At 30.4% G+C, this 21578-nt stretch overlaps 1 protein-coding gene across 3 annotated transcripts in view; it reads right to left on the bottom strand.

Annotated features, from left to right (window-relative positions):
* LOC129984531 (adenylate cyclase type 2-like) overlaps positions 1-21578 on the bottom strand; it is a 126587-nt gene that overhangs the window by 70866 nt on the left and 34143 nt on the right. For all 3 annotated transcript variants that reach the window (XR_008785498.1, XM_056094432.1, XM_056094433.1), the window contains 2 exons: positions 14356-14536; positions 3455-3604 (listed from right to left, as the gene is read on the bottom strand). Coding sequence is in view for 2 of the 3 variants with exons in the window: in XM_056094432.1 (XP_055950407.1) it covers positions 3455-3604; positions 14356-14536 (331 nt within the window). In the remaining variant the exon portion in view is untranslated. The remainder of the gene's footprint in view (positions 1-3454; positions 3605-14355; positions 14537-21578) is intronic.

Below are 21578 nucleotides of genomic sequence, written 5' to 3'. Positions count from 1 at the left end.
ATCTGTGATATTACTCCCGACGTACTAAGTTTCATAGTAAAGAAGATAGTTTTACAGATAGCTCTAACGGTGATGGATGAATGCAAACTTAATGATCTCCAGCTTTGGACACAAACTTAAAGTACCCAGAATATTCGAGAATCTTGCCGGTATCTCATTTAGTTCACGAGTTCCAAATTTAATTCTAGAACATTCGATATCATGTCACAGAAGTTATAAGAGCGGTGGTGCACATACAAGAGTGTAGGTCAAGTCAAGGGAAGCGAGTAACTTTATGAATTCTCTCTTCGGAGTATCAATCTCCAGCGAACTCTCTCCGACAAGATTGTGCTATTGCGGTTGTTCAACAACAATTTTCTATTTATAATTTTTGAACATGCTATTTTGCGTACGCTTAGTCTTCGTTTTCATGTAGCATAAAGCATCGTTTGTTTTTTCAAGCGGGGCATATTTCTCGTTTCAAAATCTTATAACTTTAAACGAGTAATTCTTGTATGGATAAAAATTAATTTCGTCTGTCTTGATAACGGCTCAAACAGTTTGGTCAAATTTTATATTTAGATAAGGTTTTCTGTTTTAGTTTATCTGCATAGGTGTCTTTTCTGAAAAAACGCGATTTTACACACACACACACAAACATTTTTCATATCTAACTTTTTTCTGTCTACTCTCGTACTGGCAATGCTCTATAACGACAGCTCATTAGTTTTTGTTGTACTTGCGTTGTGTTAAGACCCTATTTCACCATGGTAAAACTAAGTGTAAGCTCTACAATTAATGATAGATAAACTGTAAAACGAATACTGTAATATAGCAGATGGTTTCGAATAACATGTTAAACTAAGCGCATTCATGATTTTAATTTTATTTAAATGACCAGTTCATATGTTGGAAAAAATGAAAAATATTCATATGTAATTAGTATGTGATTCGTATCTAAATATTTTCGTCGAAAAAACAAAATTTTATATTAAAAAAAATTGCAGAGCGAAGCTTGGTCTCCCTGGTACTATATTACTATATCTACTTCTGACATGAATATTTTTAATTTTTCAAATACTTATCCGTTGAATTTTTAGCAGTTACATTACAAAAGTAAAAAAAAAAATCACTTCTAGAGCTTAGGAATTTTATATCCTTCTATAATTACATAAAGCATCAAATCGAATACTTAATATAAAATGAACTTTTGTCTAAAAAACCCATTCAATCTTACTAGAGGGATTTTTGAAAAGGACAAAACAATATTTATCAAAAGATTTTTAATGTTTACCTAAATTTAAATTCAAAAAAAATAGTTATACTAAATAGTTATTTTTTGTGGTTTAGTTTTGAGTTTGCCGTACTGCTCATGAAGAAAGAGGTTTATTTGAATCATTTCTTATTTTATATGCTTTGGTTCTAACGCTTCCTCAAAATTATAGATGAATTGTGGTATAAATGTGCGATCAAATTCTGAAAAAAAAAAAGATGCATTCATTCATGGAAAAGATATTACATAACAGTTAAGTCTAAAAAAGATTATAAAGATACATTCACTTTTATATCTTTCGAAGCTATATATATAACTTGTTATGAATTTTTCTTTTCTAAGCTTTCTGACAAAATGTTTGTATCCCAACTGTAGAAAAGAATGTGGGATATTTCATTGGGTTTATTGGGTAGTCTGTTAGACGAAACTGTTTCTGTCGGAAGTTTATGAAAATAAATTGGTATTTCTTTTCTTTGAAATCAAGAATTAATGTTTATGAAAGAACTGTTTATATTATTTCTTCATTTAATAGTAGTTCGCTATGTGTCTTGTAACTTTATAGAGTTTGCGATCTTTATTCATGAAAAATTCAAACAGATGCAATCGCATGATATCATTATTACTCAAATTTTACAACGTTATTATTGTAGAAAACATGATTGAGATAAAGAACATTAATTTAGTTATATTAATGACCCGTTTTAAGGCAATCCTAGGGCTATTTTGGGACTGACACCGTAATTTTGAACGTTGCTCAGATGATGAGGACGACATTTGGATTGCCACCCCCTTCTCCACACTGCACCACACCAGCGGGGGGACGTTTGACCCTGACGGATTTAACGCGCAACAGGTTCCCTTGTACGATGGAATCGGGTATCGAACCTGAAACCCAACGGCTCACGAGCCGAGACCTTACCACCAGGCCGCCGCGGCCCCTAAAGAATACTAATATTATCTGAATAAAGAATATTATCTGAAATATCACTTGTAAATGATCTATCTTTTTTTAAGTTGTAAATCCTTGAAGAATTTTGAGTTTTGAAGCTGTTCAAGATATTCATTTCCAGAATTAGTAGATATTTTTTTCCATTAATAGTAGATATTACTAGATACATAGTTACTCTTAAACAGAAATGGCATGCCGGAAACGACGTAGAGAATCTGTTGTAAAATTTGACAATTTGCTCTAATGAAATAATTGCACATTCGTGGATGATTTATTCTGGGATCTCAAATTTCAAATACTCCACAGACAGCAAAATATTGATTAAGATTAGGCGAGTATGGCGGCCAGTCTCTTGTCTTCCTATAGAAAGCGTGCGAGTTGCATAATGCAACAACTCTATTATTAAAATATATCTAGGGCAGATGACCATTCCTTTGAGATTTCGGATTGTCTTGAATAAACCATTCTTCGTACAGTCTCTGCTGTAAATAAATCATTTTAATGTTTCACAAATATTTCCTTGGTAAAACAGCGCCACCTGTCGAGGATATTTCGTTCCAAAAAAGGGAAGTGCTCTAGTAAAAATTCTCCATCTAACTCACTAATCTTCTGCAAGAATAATTTAGTTAACTGACAAAGTTTGTTTATTTTTTCGCTAATATTAATTTGTAAGTGTTTTTTTCTGAGCCTCATGTATATTACTATTATATTATGAATAACTTATGGACATTATAATTGATTTTTTTAGGAAATATAATAATTATAAACTTTAAATTATGTAAGATAGATTTAATTATAAATGTCACGAAGCATATCAATCGCCTAGGTAACAAAAATCATGAAGAAAGATTCAACTAATTCAAAAATCGGCAAAAATATTTTATTAAGGAAAATCAAAAATAAATAAACAAATCGATGATCCAATATAAAATATTAATTGCATTTATGATGCAATACAAAAAAAACAATATTATTTTAAACTTCTTAAATACTAATGCGTTGAATAGAGCTTTGATTTTACTTCTAAAATTTCTTCATAATCTTGTTTAATCCAGAGTGCACGAGTATTTTAAATTATCCTAAAATCCACTTTAAGTATATTCAGAATTATTCAATCTATTTTAAAATCTGATTTGGGCACCAAAGAACTTATAAGCAGAACATAGATTTTCCGTCATTAAGTAAGAGATTGCTAATCAAATTCGCAAATAGAGCTTTAAAAAAATCTAAATGTCTATTGATTCAGAACTGACCTCTTGATTCTTTTCCGTCTCGATCTTGATCTTGGATTCAACGCATTCCCGCCTATCCAAGAATGCTCGACGGCTCATCACTTCGATCAGATATCGAATATATAATCCGACTAGCAAGGTGGTCAGGAAGAATACCAGATCAGCGAGCAGCTGAAACGCAAAAAAATACTATTAGCTGCATTATTAAGACGATTTCGACTATGAAGATACGAAGAACTTGGCTATTGGGTTCTTTAACACAGCTGGAAGATATCAATTTTTAATTCTAGCTAAACTTTAACCTTTATCATTTGATGTGCATTCTCTAAGAATATTTTTCTATGTGGTTCTTTTATCAGTGCGAAAAAATGAAATCCATTATATAACAAAGCTTTGCAGATTATATATAATTAATAAATTTATTGCATGGTAAGTAATAAATACGTAATAAAATCGCCTAAAGAAGCAGTGAAATTAATAAAATTAATAAATTAAATTAAATTAATAAATTAATAATAAAATTAATAATAATAAAATAAAATTAATAAATTAATAATAAAATTAATAATAATAAAATAAAATTAATAAATTAATAATAAAATTAATAATAATAAAATAAAATTAATAAATTAATAAAATTTTACAAAATTTTAGTCAGGTTATATGGTTGTTAAATACCATCAGTGATTTTGTGAAAATAGTAAAATTTGGAATAAAAATTTCTAAAAAAAATTTATTAATTTCTAAGAATTGTAAAATAAAAAGATTTAAATATGAAGGAAGGATTCGTCCGCAAAAAAATGAAGAAACATCTGAAAAATAATAAGTTTTTTTTTTATGTATAAAACAGATAAATTAAATTTAAAAAGAAAATTAAAAACTATGAGTAATAATGAAGCGAGTTTTTTAAAAATAACTTTTTTTTATTAAAAAATTCCTTAGTTTCTTTTCTCACACAGGTCTAGAAAATAATAATTTATGTTGATAAAGAAATTAAGGTTTTTTTTAGATGAATTTATTTAAACTTTTATGGCTTAACTTTTTTAAAATTGTAACTTATGAAGTATTTTGATAGGATCGGCAAAGAATAAAACAAAAAAAGTCCAAAGGTCTTTCCACATTTTAACGATAATTGCAAAGAGGTTCGGATATGGCATTAACGTCACATTGTGCTACAGTGTTTCAAAGTGTTCACGTAAAGTATAAGAAGTATTAAATGTTCTAAAGTGATTGCTTTGCTTACCGTAACATTGCACAAAAACATATGCTTGGTAACACAATATATATATATATATATATATATATATATATATATTCGATTTTGCAATCGTTATAAAAACATGCAACCTCATCAATTTCACGACGAGTGAAACTTCAGATAAATTTAGTAGCAGCCAAACGCCATTGCTTTTTAAAAAAATGTACTAAAATTGCATAGATTGATATACTTTTGCTCTTTAGCATTCTTTTAAAAGGTGTTACTCGCATGTGTGTGTTTTATTAATGGATGGATTTTTTTTCAATCTTTTCTATGCAAATATTCAAAAATATAGCTATTTTCGAACACTTTTCAAAAAATGTATCCATCATCAAATTTGAATGATCGGAACACCACGAAAATATAGGCGTGAACTGTGTTTGAGTCTTAAGGGCCATCACCGATTACGAGTACAACCCATCCTGTAGGAGACACGTGTAGTCAATCCCACACCTTTTCTATATATGGACGACGACGTATATAGAAACGGGCGACGAGAACCAATTACCCTTCCAGAAGTTTTTCATCCCCATTTTTGAGGTGACGTTCCAGGTTGCTCAATTACAACAAAAAGCAGATTTCAGATTTTAACTAATCATTTAAAATTATTTAATTATTTTTTAAATGAACGTCTGGTAAAAAATAAATATATAATATATAATAATCGAAATTATTAGTTTTCTTGCAAAAATCATCACAATTTAAAAAAATTAAAATCAATACCCTGTTAGAAAATATTGGATAATCAATTTATAAGAGATTAAAAAATTTAAGCTCCATCAGTGAAATGATGACTTTGGCCTTCCTTTCTCTTTATCTGAGTTATTTCAGGTTTGTACGAAATCTCAGTAAAACCTAGTAATTTTACGTCGATCTTCCAGGTTACTTCAAGAGTTATTTGCTTTATATTTCCAAAAAAGAAGCAATTTTCTTATTTCGCGGAAAAAATATGAGAAGAAATCACGAGACCCTATCTAAAGGATTATTTCCTCTTCGATAATATTTATTAGAGAAGCCTGGACAGATTATTAAAAAAACAGCTGATACTACAATAAAGATTCTCCAGCAGATTATTGCTCCATTATGTTCAGTCCTGCTTTAAAAAATTCAGTACTGCTGGTCTTATCTTTCGGGTGTGAACCTTTTTTAAAACATATCTCAGGCATTTATTTCTTAGTGAATTTTCAGGCTAAAGCTATTAAAAACACAGTGTAAAATAAAATGAATGCCCCAATTTCATAGGAGTAGTATGCAAAATGTAATAAACGTATCAGTTAAAAATGTACATACATGCAGAGGTAATGTATGCGTTCTGAATTATTCCTCATGAAAATTCGATATGCATTTCTTTTGTAATAAGCATACATTAAGTCTGAAATGTAATTTTTGTAAAACTTTGTGCAGCATGTCTGCATCGATGCTGGTGATAGTCTTTCATATCAATTATGGTCTTTGGACCTGAAGGCTTATATATTCAATCTTTTACGAAACTTCACAAAAAGAAATCGCATGGGATGAAATAATTGCATACTGACATGCTGTACAAAGTTTGGCAAGAACTACATTTCAGACTTGATGTATGCCGTATAACAAAAGAAGCGCATATGGAATATTTGTGGGAATACATTCAAAACTTGCTTATATGCATGTATGTGCATTTTGAATGAAAACATTTATTACATTTTGCAATGTATACCTATGAAATTGGAGCATTCGTTTTGACTTAACCTGTAATATATATTTGTGAATGCAAGTAGTTTATAGATAACCATAAAAACAATTTCTAATATTTCAACATTTACAACAAAATTTATAGTCTAACCTTGCTTACTAAACACCTCTCATAACGCATGATTGGCATAATGAGCAAAATAAGATGTAAAAATAAATGACTCTTGTAATGAGCGATGTTTCGAGAAACGAGTGATTAGCAGACGTCCCAACTTCATATAAAAGGTCTTATATGCATAACTTAATCATCAGTCTGTTTTTTAGCTGATGTTTTTATTTCATTTTATCAAATTAGAAGCGAAACTGTAAAATATGTAATTAAGTAAATCTCCTCCCCTCCCCCCCCCCTATAAAAAAAAGCTTGAACCCTTTGGCAAGCGCCATGGTTTTACATTGTACTATGATGGAGAATTATTTCAATAATATATGAGCACAAATATAAGTGAACTATCGCAGGAAAAGACATCACTGAGATTTAAAAAGACAAAAATATTTGGGGTTGCTTGCGAGATATTATCACATTGGTAGCTATCAGCAGTTCAAAAGAATAGGTTAAATATCACATGGAATTTCAATAAAAAATCCTAGGCACCTTTAGATATCTAAGTACCTTTTTTGTAAATTGGATCAATGAATTGTCTCGTCGTAAAAAAATGTTTGCCAGATATAAATTTGCCACCCCTTGCGTTGAATAAAAAAAACTTTTGCACATCCTTTAGATTTAGAAGATGACATCCTTAAAGAATTTAAATTCATCAAAAACCAGTTCCTCTTCCCAAATCTTTCCTCTAATGCAGTCCATGAAACAGCAAATCTTCAAAATTTCAAAAATAAATCTACACTAAATTATTCATTGAGCGTTAATTGAAACAACTAAAGGAACCGATCCCACTCTCAGAGAGTTTCAGAAAGATCACTTTCCTATCATTGCATATCTCAAATTTTCATCTTTTTATCTTTTTTTACATCTTCTTTCCTCTTGGCAAATCCTATCCAAAGCAATTCTAATAATATTAAAGAAATACTTCATGAATTAGCAAAGCATTTCATTAAGTGCTTATGTAAAAATGCTCAATGCAGCATTCTGGAACGTTCGCATAATGATTTGTTTACATTTAACTGTTGCCATTCGACAGCATGTAAAATAAGAGCGATTTTCAAGACAGTCGTTAACATTTTATACACATACATAGAAGAAGGCCATATCATTAACATCTACAAACATGTTAATGAAGCGATTTCTGTGTCAGGTACATTAACATTTTATATGCATACACAGATGAAGACAATGTCATTAACATCTACAAACATGTTAATGAAGCGACATACGTTAAATTTACTTATTGAAATTTGAAACTTATTATGCATTTAGCATTCGGTGCTAATGTTTATAACAATTCGTCTTCTGTCTGAAATAATTAATTATTTTTTATTTTGGATTTCATTTGGTAATATGATTCTAGTTCTTACATAACTTTAATTAAATTTGTTTGTTTCCTTTATGTGTTCTTAAACTGTATTTAAATTATTTAATCTGACATTCTTTTTCTATACACATTAGAATTATTTGTGTTCGTAAACCATTATCAGTCTAAATTAAATTGTTCTGAAATTTTATGTATCTTTATGATAAATTTTAATTTATTTTACTGAACTTATTTTTTCATTTCTTTTTGTCTTATTTATTAATTACTAGCTGGTACCTGGGGTGTTGCTGCCGGAGAAGACATAAGTTTGAAAATATCGTTTGAAATTTGAAATAGCTGTCTTGTTTAATTAGGAATGATAGAAAAAAATGCTGTTTATTTTCTGGTTGACAATGAATACATTAATTGAAATTGAATGATATATAATGGAGAAGTATAAATAATATTTATTCTATTTTTATTTTTTTTTACTTCAGATATAATAATTGTACTATGCCTCAACCTTCTCGCAATTGCAAGCAATAATTTGGCAAAGTTTTATCGCATTCGGATGAATGGTATGACAGCGCATATATTTATATATTAGATTTATATGAATATCTTTGCTTTCATGAGATTAGATATTCAAACATTTAATACGTAAATGCTGAGATAAGTATGTAACGAAAATTCTGAAATCAGATGTAGCAGGATTTTTAAGAGCTGTTTGCAATACCTATCTTCTGAGCTGTTTGAATTATAATCTTTATTTCAAAAGAAACTCTTAAAATCTCCACAAATAATAAGAGAGAATGTGTTAGTGCGAAAATTTGCATCTCAAGCAATTCTTTTTCAAATTATGCTGAATTAAAATTAAGCGTAATTTTGATTTCCTCCACAACTAAGGCAACCATAAAAATGAATTTACATAATAATTTTTAACTAATTAAAAACATATTTTTAACCTTGTTTTGCAATATTATGTTTCATTGTTATGTAGAAACTCAAATTGTTTTTGTTATTACCACGATGTTGCAATTTACATTTTTATTGTTATACAAAGTTCTTACTAAAAATATAAATAATAAATCCCTGATTTGTCTTTCATTTTTTCTTAAAATAGGACTTATTTTTTTCCGTGATGAGTAAGATTCTATTTAAAATATGCTTTTAATAAATATTTTGATATTGTTATACAAATAAAACTTAATTTCACAGTTAAACAACGATAAAAAAAATATTTTAAGTGAGTCTTTTTGTAAATAATTTCATCAAGAAAATTTTTGTATTGTTTGATACTTAATTTCTTCCCCTTAACTTTAAACTCAAATTTTAGGTGAAATGATGGAAAGATAAGGATATATATAGTATAATAAATAGAGAAGTATTAGTATTCTAAAACACTATGAGTTATGTGTCTATTAAAAGTTAATGCTTAAAAATAAATTGCTAAGGGTGGCATTAAGAGTAAGTTGCAAAAGATATTTAATTGAAAATTTTATCGATCGTTTAAGCTGGTCCCTAAAGACGGCAAGTGATGAATAAAGTCGAAATTAAAAAGGAATTCGAAGACAGATTTAAGACGAAATAAAACTCTTTAAGATCAATATAATTTGACAAAAGCCTAAATTTCCAGAACTATATCCAGAAAAGAAAGCATTTATCAGCCTAGCATTTTTTTTCTGTCATAAATAGAATAGATTATTATTATATACTTATTTAGATTCTTAAGATAATAAAACCCATAAAGAGGAAACTTTCTACTAGTGAGTTTTTATCGCAACCGAAATTAATAATAATCTATCGATTGAATTGGTTTAATTAAAACTATTTCTACTACGTATAAAATACTTGGTTAGAATATAATATTTTTATGATGTTTATTGTAACCGAAAGTAATAATAAGCGATCGAATGAATTGGTTTAGTTAAAATTATTCCTACTACGAATAAAATATTCAGTTAAAATATAACATTTTTCTGATGTCCTTCGAAATCAAAAGTAATAACAATCGACCGATTGAATTGGTTTGATTAAAATTATTTCTATTACGAATAAAATATTTGTTTAAAATATATTTTTCTGATGTTTTTCACAACCGAAAGTAATAAAAAAATCGATCGTTCCAGTTGGTTTAATTAAATTATTTCTACTACGAATGAAATATTTAGTTAAAAATATAGCATTTTTCTGATGTTTATTGAAACCACATTTAATAATAATCGACCCACTGAATTGGTTTGATTAAAATTATTTCTTCCATGAATGAAATATTTGGTTAAAATATAATAATTTCTTGATGTTTATCGCAATCGAAAGTAATAATAATCGACGATTGAATTGACTTAATTGAAATTATTTCTTCTACGAATAAAATATTTGGTTAAAATATAAAATTTTTCTGAATTTTTCAGACAATGAGACTACTGTAAGATTTATTATAGTCGAAAGTTAATTTCACTTCAGAATTGCTTTTAAATTATTAAATTAATGCAAGAGAGTAATGAAAGTAGAAATGGTACGAAACATTTCGAGAGCTTTCAAAGTGAATTATTTAGTACTGTCCATTAACAAACTCTGCATTTCTCTTAATTAACTTAGGAAACCCGCTTCTATTTTGTTGGGAAAGTAAACGTGAGCACGGAAAAAGGTTTAATTGTTCTAGTAAAACTCCATTAGTTTTATTAATGCTTCATTTTATTCTCAGCTTTCTATTCTAAAACACGGGAAGTCTCGACTGAGGGACTGTCGAAGATTTTATGTTTTTGCGTGCATTTTTATAGTTAATTTCTTTTATAGAACGTTGCCATTTGATTCTGGCAACGAAATTTCAAAGTGTTTCTTTCAAACGTTTTAAATGCTTAAGAGCTAGCATTTTTTTTTCTGCTACTGTTTTAATGTAATTCTGTAAATTAATGTATACGATGTCATTCTAATTGTGATCCAATAGTAAATTTCTATATCATTAATAAATCCAACTAGAAATATGTTTTGACCTCCTAAAGAAAACAATTTCTTTAAGAAATTATTTTTGTTTTGAGAAACTAAATGCAGATTTATGCTTTTTCAAAGTATTTCTTCCTTTACGGATTAATGTGAAAATTTAATTCTTTGATTATGAAATAAATATATAAATATATGAAAAACTGCGACATATAAATTTTTACACAATCCTTTGGTTCTATTAACTATCTTTATCCATATTAATACAGTTCTGTGCGTGTGTGCGCTCGCGTCTATGTGTTCTCTGTGTGTATATGTGTATGTATGTGTGTGTATGTGTGTGTGTGTGGATGAGTGGGTTTCGATGCTTGACCTTTTGACCTACAGCTACCACATTTTTCACATATATACATAAGGAGGAAGGTGGGAATGCGCAACTCAGTGTGATTTTTTTAAATTTTAATTAAAGTTTTAGAAATAATTAGAATTTTAACAAACTTAGATTAATTTTGATGACTTTACTCAATAACTTCCGAAGATATTACTGAGCCAAAATGAATTTCACAATTTTAAAATTTAAAAATTATCTTTTTATTGGTAGCCATTTAATAGTTGCAAAATTTTTGGTAATTTTTCAAAAACATTTTTGGCCTCATTTTTCAACAATAAATTGCATTGTTGACTTGAAAATCAAAATCGTTTTCATTGTTTCATTAAATATTTAGTTGTAGGATTTTTTTCCACTATCGAAAATGAAGGAAGAAATATTCTGTCTAACATTTGTGTAGTTTAAAAGATGAATAAAAAGTTTATTTCCACTACCGCGAAATTTAGAAGAGAGATGATTCGGCTAATTGTATCTTTGATAGTGCCAGATGTCCTGGAACCGATCTCCATTATGAAAGTATATGTACACAATAAAAGAGCATATGTAAGGCTATAAAATTAGCATGGTTTCAATGTTTGATAGTTTGACATAATCATAGGCATGATATTACGTCTTTAACAATAATCAATATTTCCTGTGAACCAACTAGTCGACAAAGGCGGTTAGTTTTAAATAAAAGATTATTGTCGTATTGACATTTAAATAAACAAAAAGTTCCTCCCTTCTGCGATCAAACTGAATAACGAAGTTCTGAATTTCATTCTTTTAAACGAATCAACTCCAGTCGCATGGAAACGAAAACTGCAAATTGGAAGATGTTACTTGATGTAATTGTTGGAATGATTTGCAGTCGTCTAAAATAGGTACTCAATTTTACAATTAATAGGTACTCAGATTTGGTCGCAGAAGAGTGGAGCTTTTTCTCTTATTTAAAATGTTAATATGTCAAGGATATCTATATATATTTAAAATATTAACGTATATAGCACAGAATTCGTTTTTATTACATATTGTCATATGGCAACAGTCAAATATAAACAAATCACTATATGACAATTTCAAATTATTTCCTTGAACGTTGCTATAGTTACACTTAACTCAATATTTCGCTAATTAAGGAAAGCAACCAATCTTATTAAAAATATTCTGGATGCATTTTAGAGGAAAGAAGATGTGAAAGAAATCTAGAATGAGGCGTCAAAATTTAATCGGGCGCAAAAATAGGTTTAATTATTTCCTGATTTGTAATCGGTATGACTTACTTATGGAAACTGATGACCCTATCTTCCAAAACTACCATCTCACAAAAAAGATTTTTGTATCATCTTAAAATTCAAAACATTACCTTTATAATGATATGGATTTCCTTTCTACACTATATTTACTGTATTTTTAATAATTTTTAAATACACAATTTGTAACAACTTTTAATGTTATGAAATTCAAACTCATCCATCAAAACATTCAACTGAGTGCTTCTGCCAACGTTAAAATTAAGAATTAAAGAATACTTTCTTTGAACATGCATATCGATGTAGATTTTCACTTTCGTTTTTATTTCATGGTATATACACTTCACAAGCATTTTAATTTGTTTTGGCTTATTCAATTAAATTCATGTTGGTACGACCGGAGTTTAACCCCCTGCTTGGCGAAATTTTCAAAAATCGCCAACTCGCCAACAATGGTCTTGCGCAGTGTTTTGCGAAATGCTCAAAAGTGAGGGAGCAGATGTCCAATCATAGCGCATAATAAAGGCTAAAGATAACAGGTTTGTCAGTCTGGAGGTTGCCAGCGTTGGAGCGTTATCGCAACTTGGCGAAGAAGGGGGTTAAACTTCAGTTCACCCTTCATGTTTTTCAATTATATCAAATATCAAGGTGACATTAAAAAATATATATTTCACATTATTATTTAACCATCCCAAAAATAAATATTCTGGTCAAACACGCTGTTCGCAAAAGGTGGCTAGTTTTCTAAATTTTATTTTCCTAAATTGTTTTGCTTTTTCGTAATCTAATTAGATGGCAACATACTTTTCAATAATTTGATGTCTTACTGATTCAATTAAGAATCCAGAAAACCTTTGAAATGTTTGTAGAATATGTAAAATTTCGATACCGATTTATGGTACCTTTGAATCATTTGCTTTCATTTTATTAACTTGAGAAGCGATAATTCACTATAAACAGTCACAAGGGTATGATGATTAAAAGCTTAATAGAACCGACAGACTTCGTGAAAAAGTAGATTTCGTAATTCTTCAAAAAGGCATTTATTGATTCAAACAATATAAAGTGTCATTTTCATTCACTTATAAAGCATTTACCGTAGTCGGAAGTACAGGTCTCGAAGAAATAGGGCATTGGCTCAGATTAGAATTGATTTTCTGTATGCACGGAGATATAAAAAACTATTGCTATATATGAGACGGTAACTATCATATCATTCACAGTAACGGAATAAATTGTTGGTTCAAGTTTTTTTTTTAGGTATGTATTCAAGAATCATATGAAAGACATTTTTAACATAACATTTAAGTTCTAACAGTTACGGTTACAGTGACAAAATTCCAAAATTTTCCAGTGGCAACACCAACTTTTTTTATTGGAATGTATTCTCCGTAGCAAAAGACAATAAATAGATTTGGAACGGTATTCGCAGCACGAAAATCACCGGCGCTTGACAGACTATGAAGAAAAGAAAAAATACTCACTAACAGCAAAGAAACAATAAAAAACATTTTATTGCGTTTCAGATATTTTTTAATTGACCTGCTTCAACCACGACGATAGTTTGCAGCAGCAGATGGTGCCTAGAACCAAAGCATGTACCATACCGAAAGTAATCAATTAAGCTTCACGTCTCTGTTAGGCACACCATATATGTTTTCTCTTTTCTTCTTAGTCTGTCTATCGCTGGTGAGTTTCGTGCTATAGGTACCGCTCCAATGTTATTTGTCGTTTTTTGGAGAACATATTCAAATAAAAAAAAGTTGCGTTTTCTATTTAAACATTTTGAAATTTTGTCACTGTAACCGTAACTGTTACAAGTTAGCCTGTTGATTTTTCACATATGATTCTTGAGACCATACCTCAAAATACCTTGAACCCAAACCCAATTTTTTTTATGTGTGAATTTTAATCTATCGCCTTTTTTTATATAAATTTCATAGTAATTAGCCTAGTATACGTACAACAACATGCAGCTTCCTCAGCTTAGAAGAACCCATTGCCGATAGGGCGATGTCGATAGTGATCACCATCGCTCCACACATGGCGCTGTAGAGTTTCCTCGGGAAAGGCAGGAGAACTGTGGTCGTCAGAATTATATAATATGTCTGACGCATTATGGGCTCCTGATGGCCTCGACCTAACCTGTAGGGGAGGAGTTATATGTATATGAAGAATAATAAAGGAAAATTTGAATGTTAAAAAACACGTTTGGAATGTATCTATTCTTTCTGAAATCATCTGGTAGGAGTATGGCAGAAGTGGAATCAAGTTCAATAACAGATAACGAGTTTAGTTTAGTTTAGTATACTTACATTAACATCCCGTTTTAAAGTAACCCTAGGGCTATTTTGGGATGGACCGTGGTCAGATGACGAGGACGACACCTCAGCTGACATCCTCACCCCTCCAAACTTCCACACCACACAAGCGGGAAGATGTTTGGTCCAAACGGATTTAGCGTGCACCAGACCCGATACTTCATGATTCTTCGGTGGAATCGGGTCTCGAAACCCTTCAGTTCTTCAGCCCAGACCTGACCACCAGGCCACCGCGACCCATAACAGATAACAATGCTTTATTCAACGAAAATTCGTCTTGCTACCTCTGTCAGCTAGAAAGCCGAGATGCACAAAAGCACTTGCAGAATGACACACAAGCCGATTGCAAATCGTTAATTAAGCAACAGGAAAAGATCAATCGACAACGTTCGTCGTCTCCAGCTCTCATTGCGATCAGGATTTTAAAAAGAGAAATTGATTATAGTAAAAGTGCCTCGCCTTTTATATTTTTTAACCGATAAAGTGTTACGACACAGGAAATTTTCCGTAAGAATCAACAGATACCGATTCCTTAAAGAAATAGGTCTATAATGTTTGCATTCTCCAAAATCTCCATTTCTATCTCGGAAATTGTCAAATTCGCCTCCATGGTCAGGGTCATCGACCTGGTCATTAAGAAGAATATCTGTATCTCTTTCTAGTGGAGTGACTAACACGGCAGGAAAGCAGTATCATATACTTGTAACACTGTTTTTTTTAACTCACTTTATTATTTCGGTGTTGAAACCCCATTAAAAATTATGGAGGATTCCAACTAAAGAGCCACCCAGATTTTTTTTCTATGTTGTTAATTCAGAATAATGATTTAATAATTTGCAAGATCATCAGAAACACAAACCCTAATCTCAATAACATAAGAGTATGGGGTTGTAAATACAATACACGATCGACAGAGGGATCAATGTTTCAGTGAAGCACCAGGCTGTTTACTGACTGATTTTCTCTAACCAATTATATTTTCATGAGAGGATGTGCTTTTGTGCATTGAACCGGACATTCAAGATTCCTTCATACCATGCAAATGAATCAGTGGCGTTCCAAAACTGATGGGTAGTGCAAACACTGCTAGAACTGGAGTGAAAAGCTAAATTACCATAATTCCATTTTCATGGTGCTATTTTGATTGGAATGCGAGAGAGGAAGTAATTATGTCTAACGATGTACTCTAGCAAAACATTGACCAAGGAGTCTGATGTGAAGCTGTGTTAAAGTGCTCGAGAATGTTGATTTAATGGGTTGCCTAAAAATATGGAATGTCAGTACTCAATTAGCATGGCGTACAGTGATTGTGAATGACCTGAGTCATTTTAAAACAAAATAGCAATTAGACAATCTGTTTTTCAAAATTTCAACATCTAAGCTTGATTTTTGAATCTATTTGGAAAATGAAATCATCGCATATTCCTGGAGAAGATACTTTCAATGCCATCAAGCATTGATAATCTATTCTTTTCTATATTTCATTATCACAGTGATCACTCAAATAGACTTTGATTGCTTTGGCAAATGCATCTTTGTATACAAATATTACTCATCCATATCCTTCTATATATTACTACTCAATATGTGAATTTAGACGATGACAACTCAGAAACATATCATGTTGCTATTTTATTAGAAGAAAAACAATACAGATTTATAATCTTTTCGTAATGCAATTAATGGTTTCCATTAATGTAGTAAAAGAGTTGAGATTTCTCGTCTGACAGAATATGCTATTTTGAATACTAAAAATCACGAATTGCAAATTCTTGCAAGTCGTATGTTAAGGTTTTCGTAGACTAATTTGCAATTCACTGCCTTCCATTAATTTAGTCCAGGGGAGCTTCATTTGAGCATAATTAATTCCGAATCTTATTGGTAATGCGTGACAATGTTTTTCACAGGAATGTATGTAAAATAGGTCAATACATTGCATTTCGAAAAAAAAAATCAAAACAATGCATAATAATGTAATTATTGATAACGCTTCTTTAGAAAAATTTTTAAAGACATTTGTGGATACGCTTCACAATTTGGCAGGAAATAAGCACAGCATTAGCGTTAAATGAATTTGTAGTACTCATAGCTATTGTCTTATTGTGACTTACGGTATTTTTCAAGCCTGCTGACAGTTATCTGCCAGCGATTTAAGCCGAATGAGCTTTCTCTTGTTTTTACAGTAGCGTCAATTAGGACCAAGAGTACGACTTAGTTACTCATGCGTCACAATCATTTTTACGGGGTGGACTTTATTCATGCATTTCATTCACTCATCCACAGATCGTAATTTAGATCTGAATCAGAGAACGATCACCCCTGATCCAGTACCCCCAGTGGTATTACTCTCGACATGGAGGACTTTGTAACCACGACAGCTTTAGACGTGAACCAGAAACCACACACACGGAGAGTCTTCGGCCAGCGTGGTTCGAACTCGCATCCTAAAGGATGCGAATCCAACGCCCTACCAACCAGGCTATCCCGGTCAGCTACTGTCTTATTAAGATGATACTTCTCAACATACGATGCAATAATTTTCCATCCTTTCAGCGAATCCCTTATTTCACAGGTAGTTTGTTGCTCTGTATAATCTATTATTTCATTGTCTCCTTGTCAAATTTCTTTTATAGCTTTTTGCTATGACGCAGCATGCAACTCCATGATTCTTGGTAGTCTGGTAATGTTTTTCCACCAGCTGTTCGATGTCATTGATATCCACATCTAGTAACATAATCTTACCCAGTAACAAAATCTTATTGATTAAGGTTTTATATCCAGTTTCTCATATCCAGTTTCTCTAGTTTCTCGAAGTCACGTTCGACAACTCTATCCGGCAAAAAATTTTTCTTTGTAAATAAAAATATCTTCTTTAAAAAACACACACAACATGGGTAGATACAGATCAATTAATTCATCATATGACGCTACAATATATCTTCGCCGCTCGTTCTGCTCATTAAGATTGTCTCTTTTTTGTGAATTATTGTGAATGTGAATTATCCAATAAGAGAGAGCTGACTATAATGTGAATTATGATAAATTATATTTTATATTTTATTACATCAAATACATGTACTGATTTAAATTATACATGAAAAAAAATTGAGAATTCTGACTAGTTGTCTACTCAGAATAGCAAAATGAATTGCGAAATCGGTCCTGTTGTTGAGTTTGGGGCTGTGTCAAAGTTTTATCATTTTTCGAATATGAGGGATTGAAGAGTGCAGATGACTGTTGATGACTTACCTACTCATCGTGAGATTTCAAATGAAATTTTTAAAATTTCGAAATTCAATACATGTTTAGGAATTTCTGATATTGTCCTGATTTCTTTTCATTCAGACTATACAACGAAGTAGTGCTTTTAAAACTTCTCTTGATAATGAATTGTGTTGCACTAATATGTCTAGACTAACGAAAATGGGCTAATATGTCTAGAGGTCATTCTCACCATAACAAGTATGATTTCAAATATATGAAATTATACCTGTCCTGGTGAGAACAATTTAGGTATGAAGGTCAGTTTCTAATGTTTTCCTATTGTTTTAAATGTATAGATTATCACCATTTTTATACTTATAATATCACAAAATATGTCAAAGGATTACAAATATCATAAATTTATAGGAGTTGTTCATTTAAATGGGAATTTCATCGAAACTGAAAAATAAAATATTAATAAATTACTTTTTCTAAAATACATTTCAATAAAACATCAATACTACTTTCAGATAAGGAAACTTTCCCATTATTTCAAATGTAATTTATCATCTTTCTGTTAAAAAATAAGTGAAATACAGACCTGCAAATTTACAAAATAATAGTTTGTCTCTTTGTAACCATGCAAACGCGTTTAAATATGCAAAAGTTAAATACATCTCAAGGAAAACTGATATTTTTCAATTCTCCTATATCATTTAGATATCGAGTTTCATTTTTTAGTACTCTGCTCTAATAACACATTACTATAAAACTAAAACGATCCACTCGTAAATTACAGGTAAGGGACTATTTTTCCAATAATCAATAAAAAAACTCCAGTTGATTGAAATGTACGATGAAGATTCGGTTAGAAAGAAGATTATTTAAACCTCATACTTTAATATGCGAAAGGTCAAAGACCGTTGAAATGGACAGACAATTTTTCTGTTTCTTTATGCATTGCGTGCGACTTTTTTTAAACCATAACAATCATTACTAACGGAACAGTGCAGTTTAGAAGGATAGCGATTTTCCCCTAGTAGACTATATTTTAAAAGAAAGATTTTTATGCTACATAGTAAATGTTAAACATAATAAAGTGCTTTTTTTTAAACCTTTATTCTAAGAAGTTTTAATTCATCGCTGTTTACATAGTAAATGTAAAACATAATAAAATGCTACATAGTAAATGTTAAACATAATAAAATGCTATATAGTAAATGTTAAACATAATAAAATGCTACATAGTAAATGTAAAACATAATAAAATGCTACATAGTAAATGTTAAACGTAATAAAATGCTACATAGTAAATGTTAAACGTAATAAAATGCTACATAGTAAATGTTAAACATAATAAAATGCTATATAGTAAATGTAAAACATAATAAAATGCTACATAGTAAATGTAAAACATAATAAAATGCTACATAGTAAATGTTAAACATAATAAAATGCTACATAGTAAATGTAAAACATAATAAAATGCTACATAGTAAATGTTAAACATAATAAAATGCTACATAGTAAATGTTAAACATAATAAAATGCTACATAGTAAATGTTAAACATAATAAAATGCTATATAGTAAATGTAAAACATAATAAAATGCTATATAGTAAATGTTAAACATAATAAAATGCTACATAGTAAATGTTAAACGTAATAAAATGCTATATAGTAAATGTTAAACATAATAAAATGGTTCTTTAAACATTTATTCTAATTCATCGCTGTTTGCTTTCCTTAACAAAGAGAATTTGTTTGGAACTGAAAGCAAAGAATTCATTTTTGCTTTCTATTACACAAGTTAAGTTTACGATAAGAATTTGAATTCATAATTTTTTCCTGTTTCTGACTTTTAGAGCTTAAAGGAATGATTTTTACTATCTCACATACTAAATATACAACTTTATTGACAAAATAATTTTATTCTAAGATTTTGATAAACCGCCATTTTTCGGTTTTTTTTTTTAATCCGAAAAACACATCCTTAAAATTATATCTATCTTCCTTTCATTCCATGTCTCAAAAATGCATGTTGCCTTAGCAACAAAATTACAAACTTCTATCAAATTTTAAACGCAATACTTTTTTACAAAAAAATGTTTGTCTGTCTGTTTCTTACATTTGAACATAATAATTCAAAAAAAAAGCAAGTTATACGAATAAAATATAGAACATTTTATAAATGGAAATACAGAATGCATTAAATTTGGATACCATCCATGAATGGGAGGTCCATGCATCAGCTAAGACGCGGAAACTCAAAAACGTAATGATACAAATGACTGAAATTTCATATTACATTTTGTAACCGAAATTGTAGAAATGTGTAAAAATTTGGATTACGATATTTGTTATGTCGAAAATTCATATCGAATTTTCTTCAGTATGTTATACTTTTGTAGACTCATATTATACAGGTGAACTACAACAACGGAAGTCTGGAGAGAGAGAGAGAGAGGAAAGGACGCTTTTAGGGATTTACCGTGACCTTAGAGGGTTTGCTATCAACCCTACTCCAATAATATGTTCTGTAAATGCAAACTTTTATAAGAACAATAGAAAAGAAGTTGATACATTGATTAAGCATATGAGAAAGTCACGGAGAGAATACGCTGCTGATTCTTAATATTGTCAATTTGTCTATGAATGCGACAACTCAAAGGCGGAATTAGTTAACTGTATGATATTTAGTATGTAATCTTTAAGTTAACATTGCAGAGTTCACTCAACTTTTATGCACCAGTAATCTTCTGCAAGAAGAGTGTTTGTCCGTCCATTCGTATGCATGTGAACATAACAGAAAAACAGAAACTGCACAGATGAAATTTAGCAATAGTAAAATTTAAAATCAAATAAAATCAAATTTTAAACCAAATCCGTCAACATAAACTCAAAAACACATCGATCATATGTTGATGTTGTGTGCAAGTGAATGCTATAAATCAAAATTTCATCAAGCTAAACACAGAAGGTTTCAGATCTCTATATACAAGAGGAAGAGAGGTAGAGGACACCAGCAAGAATCATTGTTGCAAAGAACATCATGGTGGGAAACGGATAGATAACATTATACTATACCTCTTAAAGTCAGCACGAGCAAAATCACCTTTCAATGCAACATTGCAAACTTTAACTGAATATAGTCCACATTTCATTTGTGTAAGGCCTGGCAAACGGAAATGAACTGCTATCAGATAATATTTCTGACGAGGCGCGAACTAAACCATCAAATATAGGTTGATGGTCATTAGAACCTGTTTGAACATACCTTCACAGTATCGATATTATTGGATTCCGCGTTTTAGAACTGATCACACGGCAATCCGCGTGGTAATCTGATTGAATGGGCCTACTTTTCAAAGATCATCTGATTTATTCCTTGTTCATTTTATTTTACGGTGCTTAAAAAGCTAAAAAAGCCAGTCTACAAAATGCCAGTGGATTCTGATATATCCCTGATGGCACCACTTGCTAACGCTGCTTACCACCTGCGAAAGGCCCGGTACCTGATAATACCGATAAGCTATAAGGCATAGATGGCATGCATGCATTAATGCCAATGGACAAAATTTTGAAAATCTCTCGTGATTTCCGTAACTATTATTTTATTCTTTTTTTATAGTAAATTGTTTTACACTGCGTTTTGTATTGT

This window comes from Argiope bruennichi, chromosome 9, assembly GCF_947563725.1.
Source record: "Argiope bruennichi chromosome 9, qqArgBrue1.1, whole genome shotgun sequence".
Classification (NCBI taxonomy): Eukaryota; Metazoa; Arthropoda; class Arachnida; order Araneae; family Araneidae; genus Argiope; species Argiope bruennichi.
This window is presented reverse-complemented; position numbering and strand designations above follow the sequence as displayed.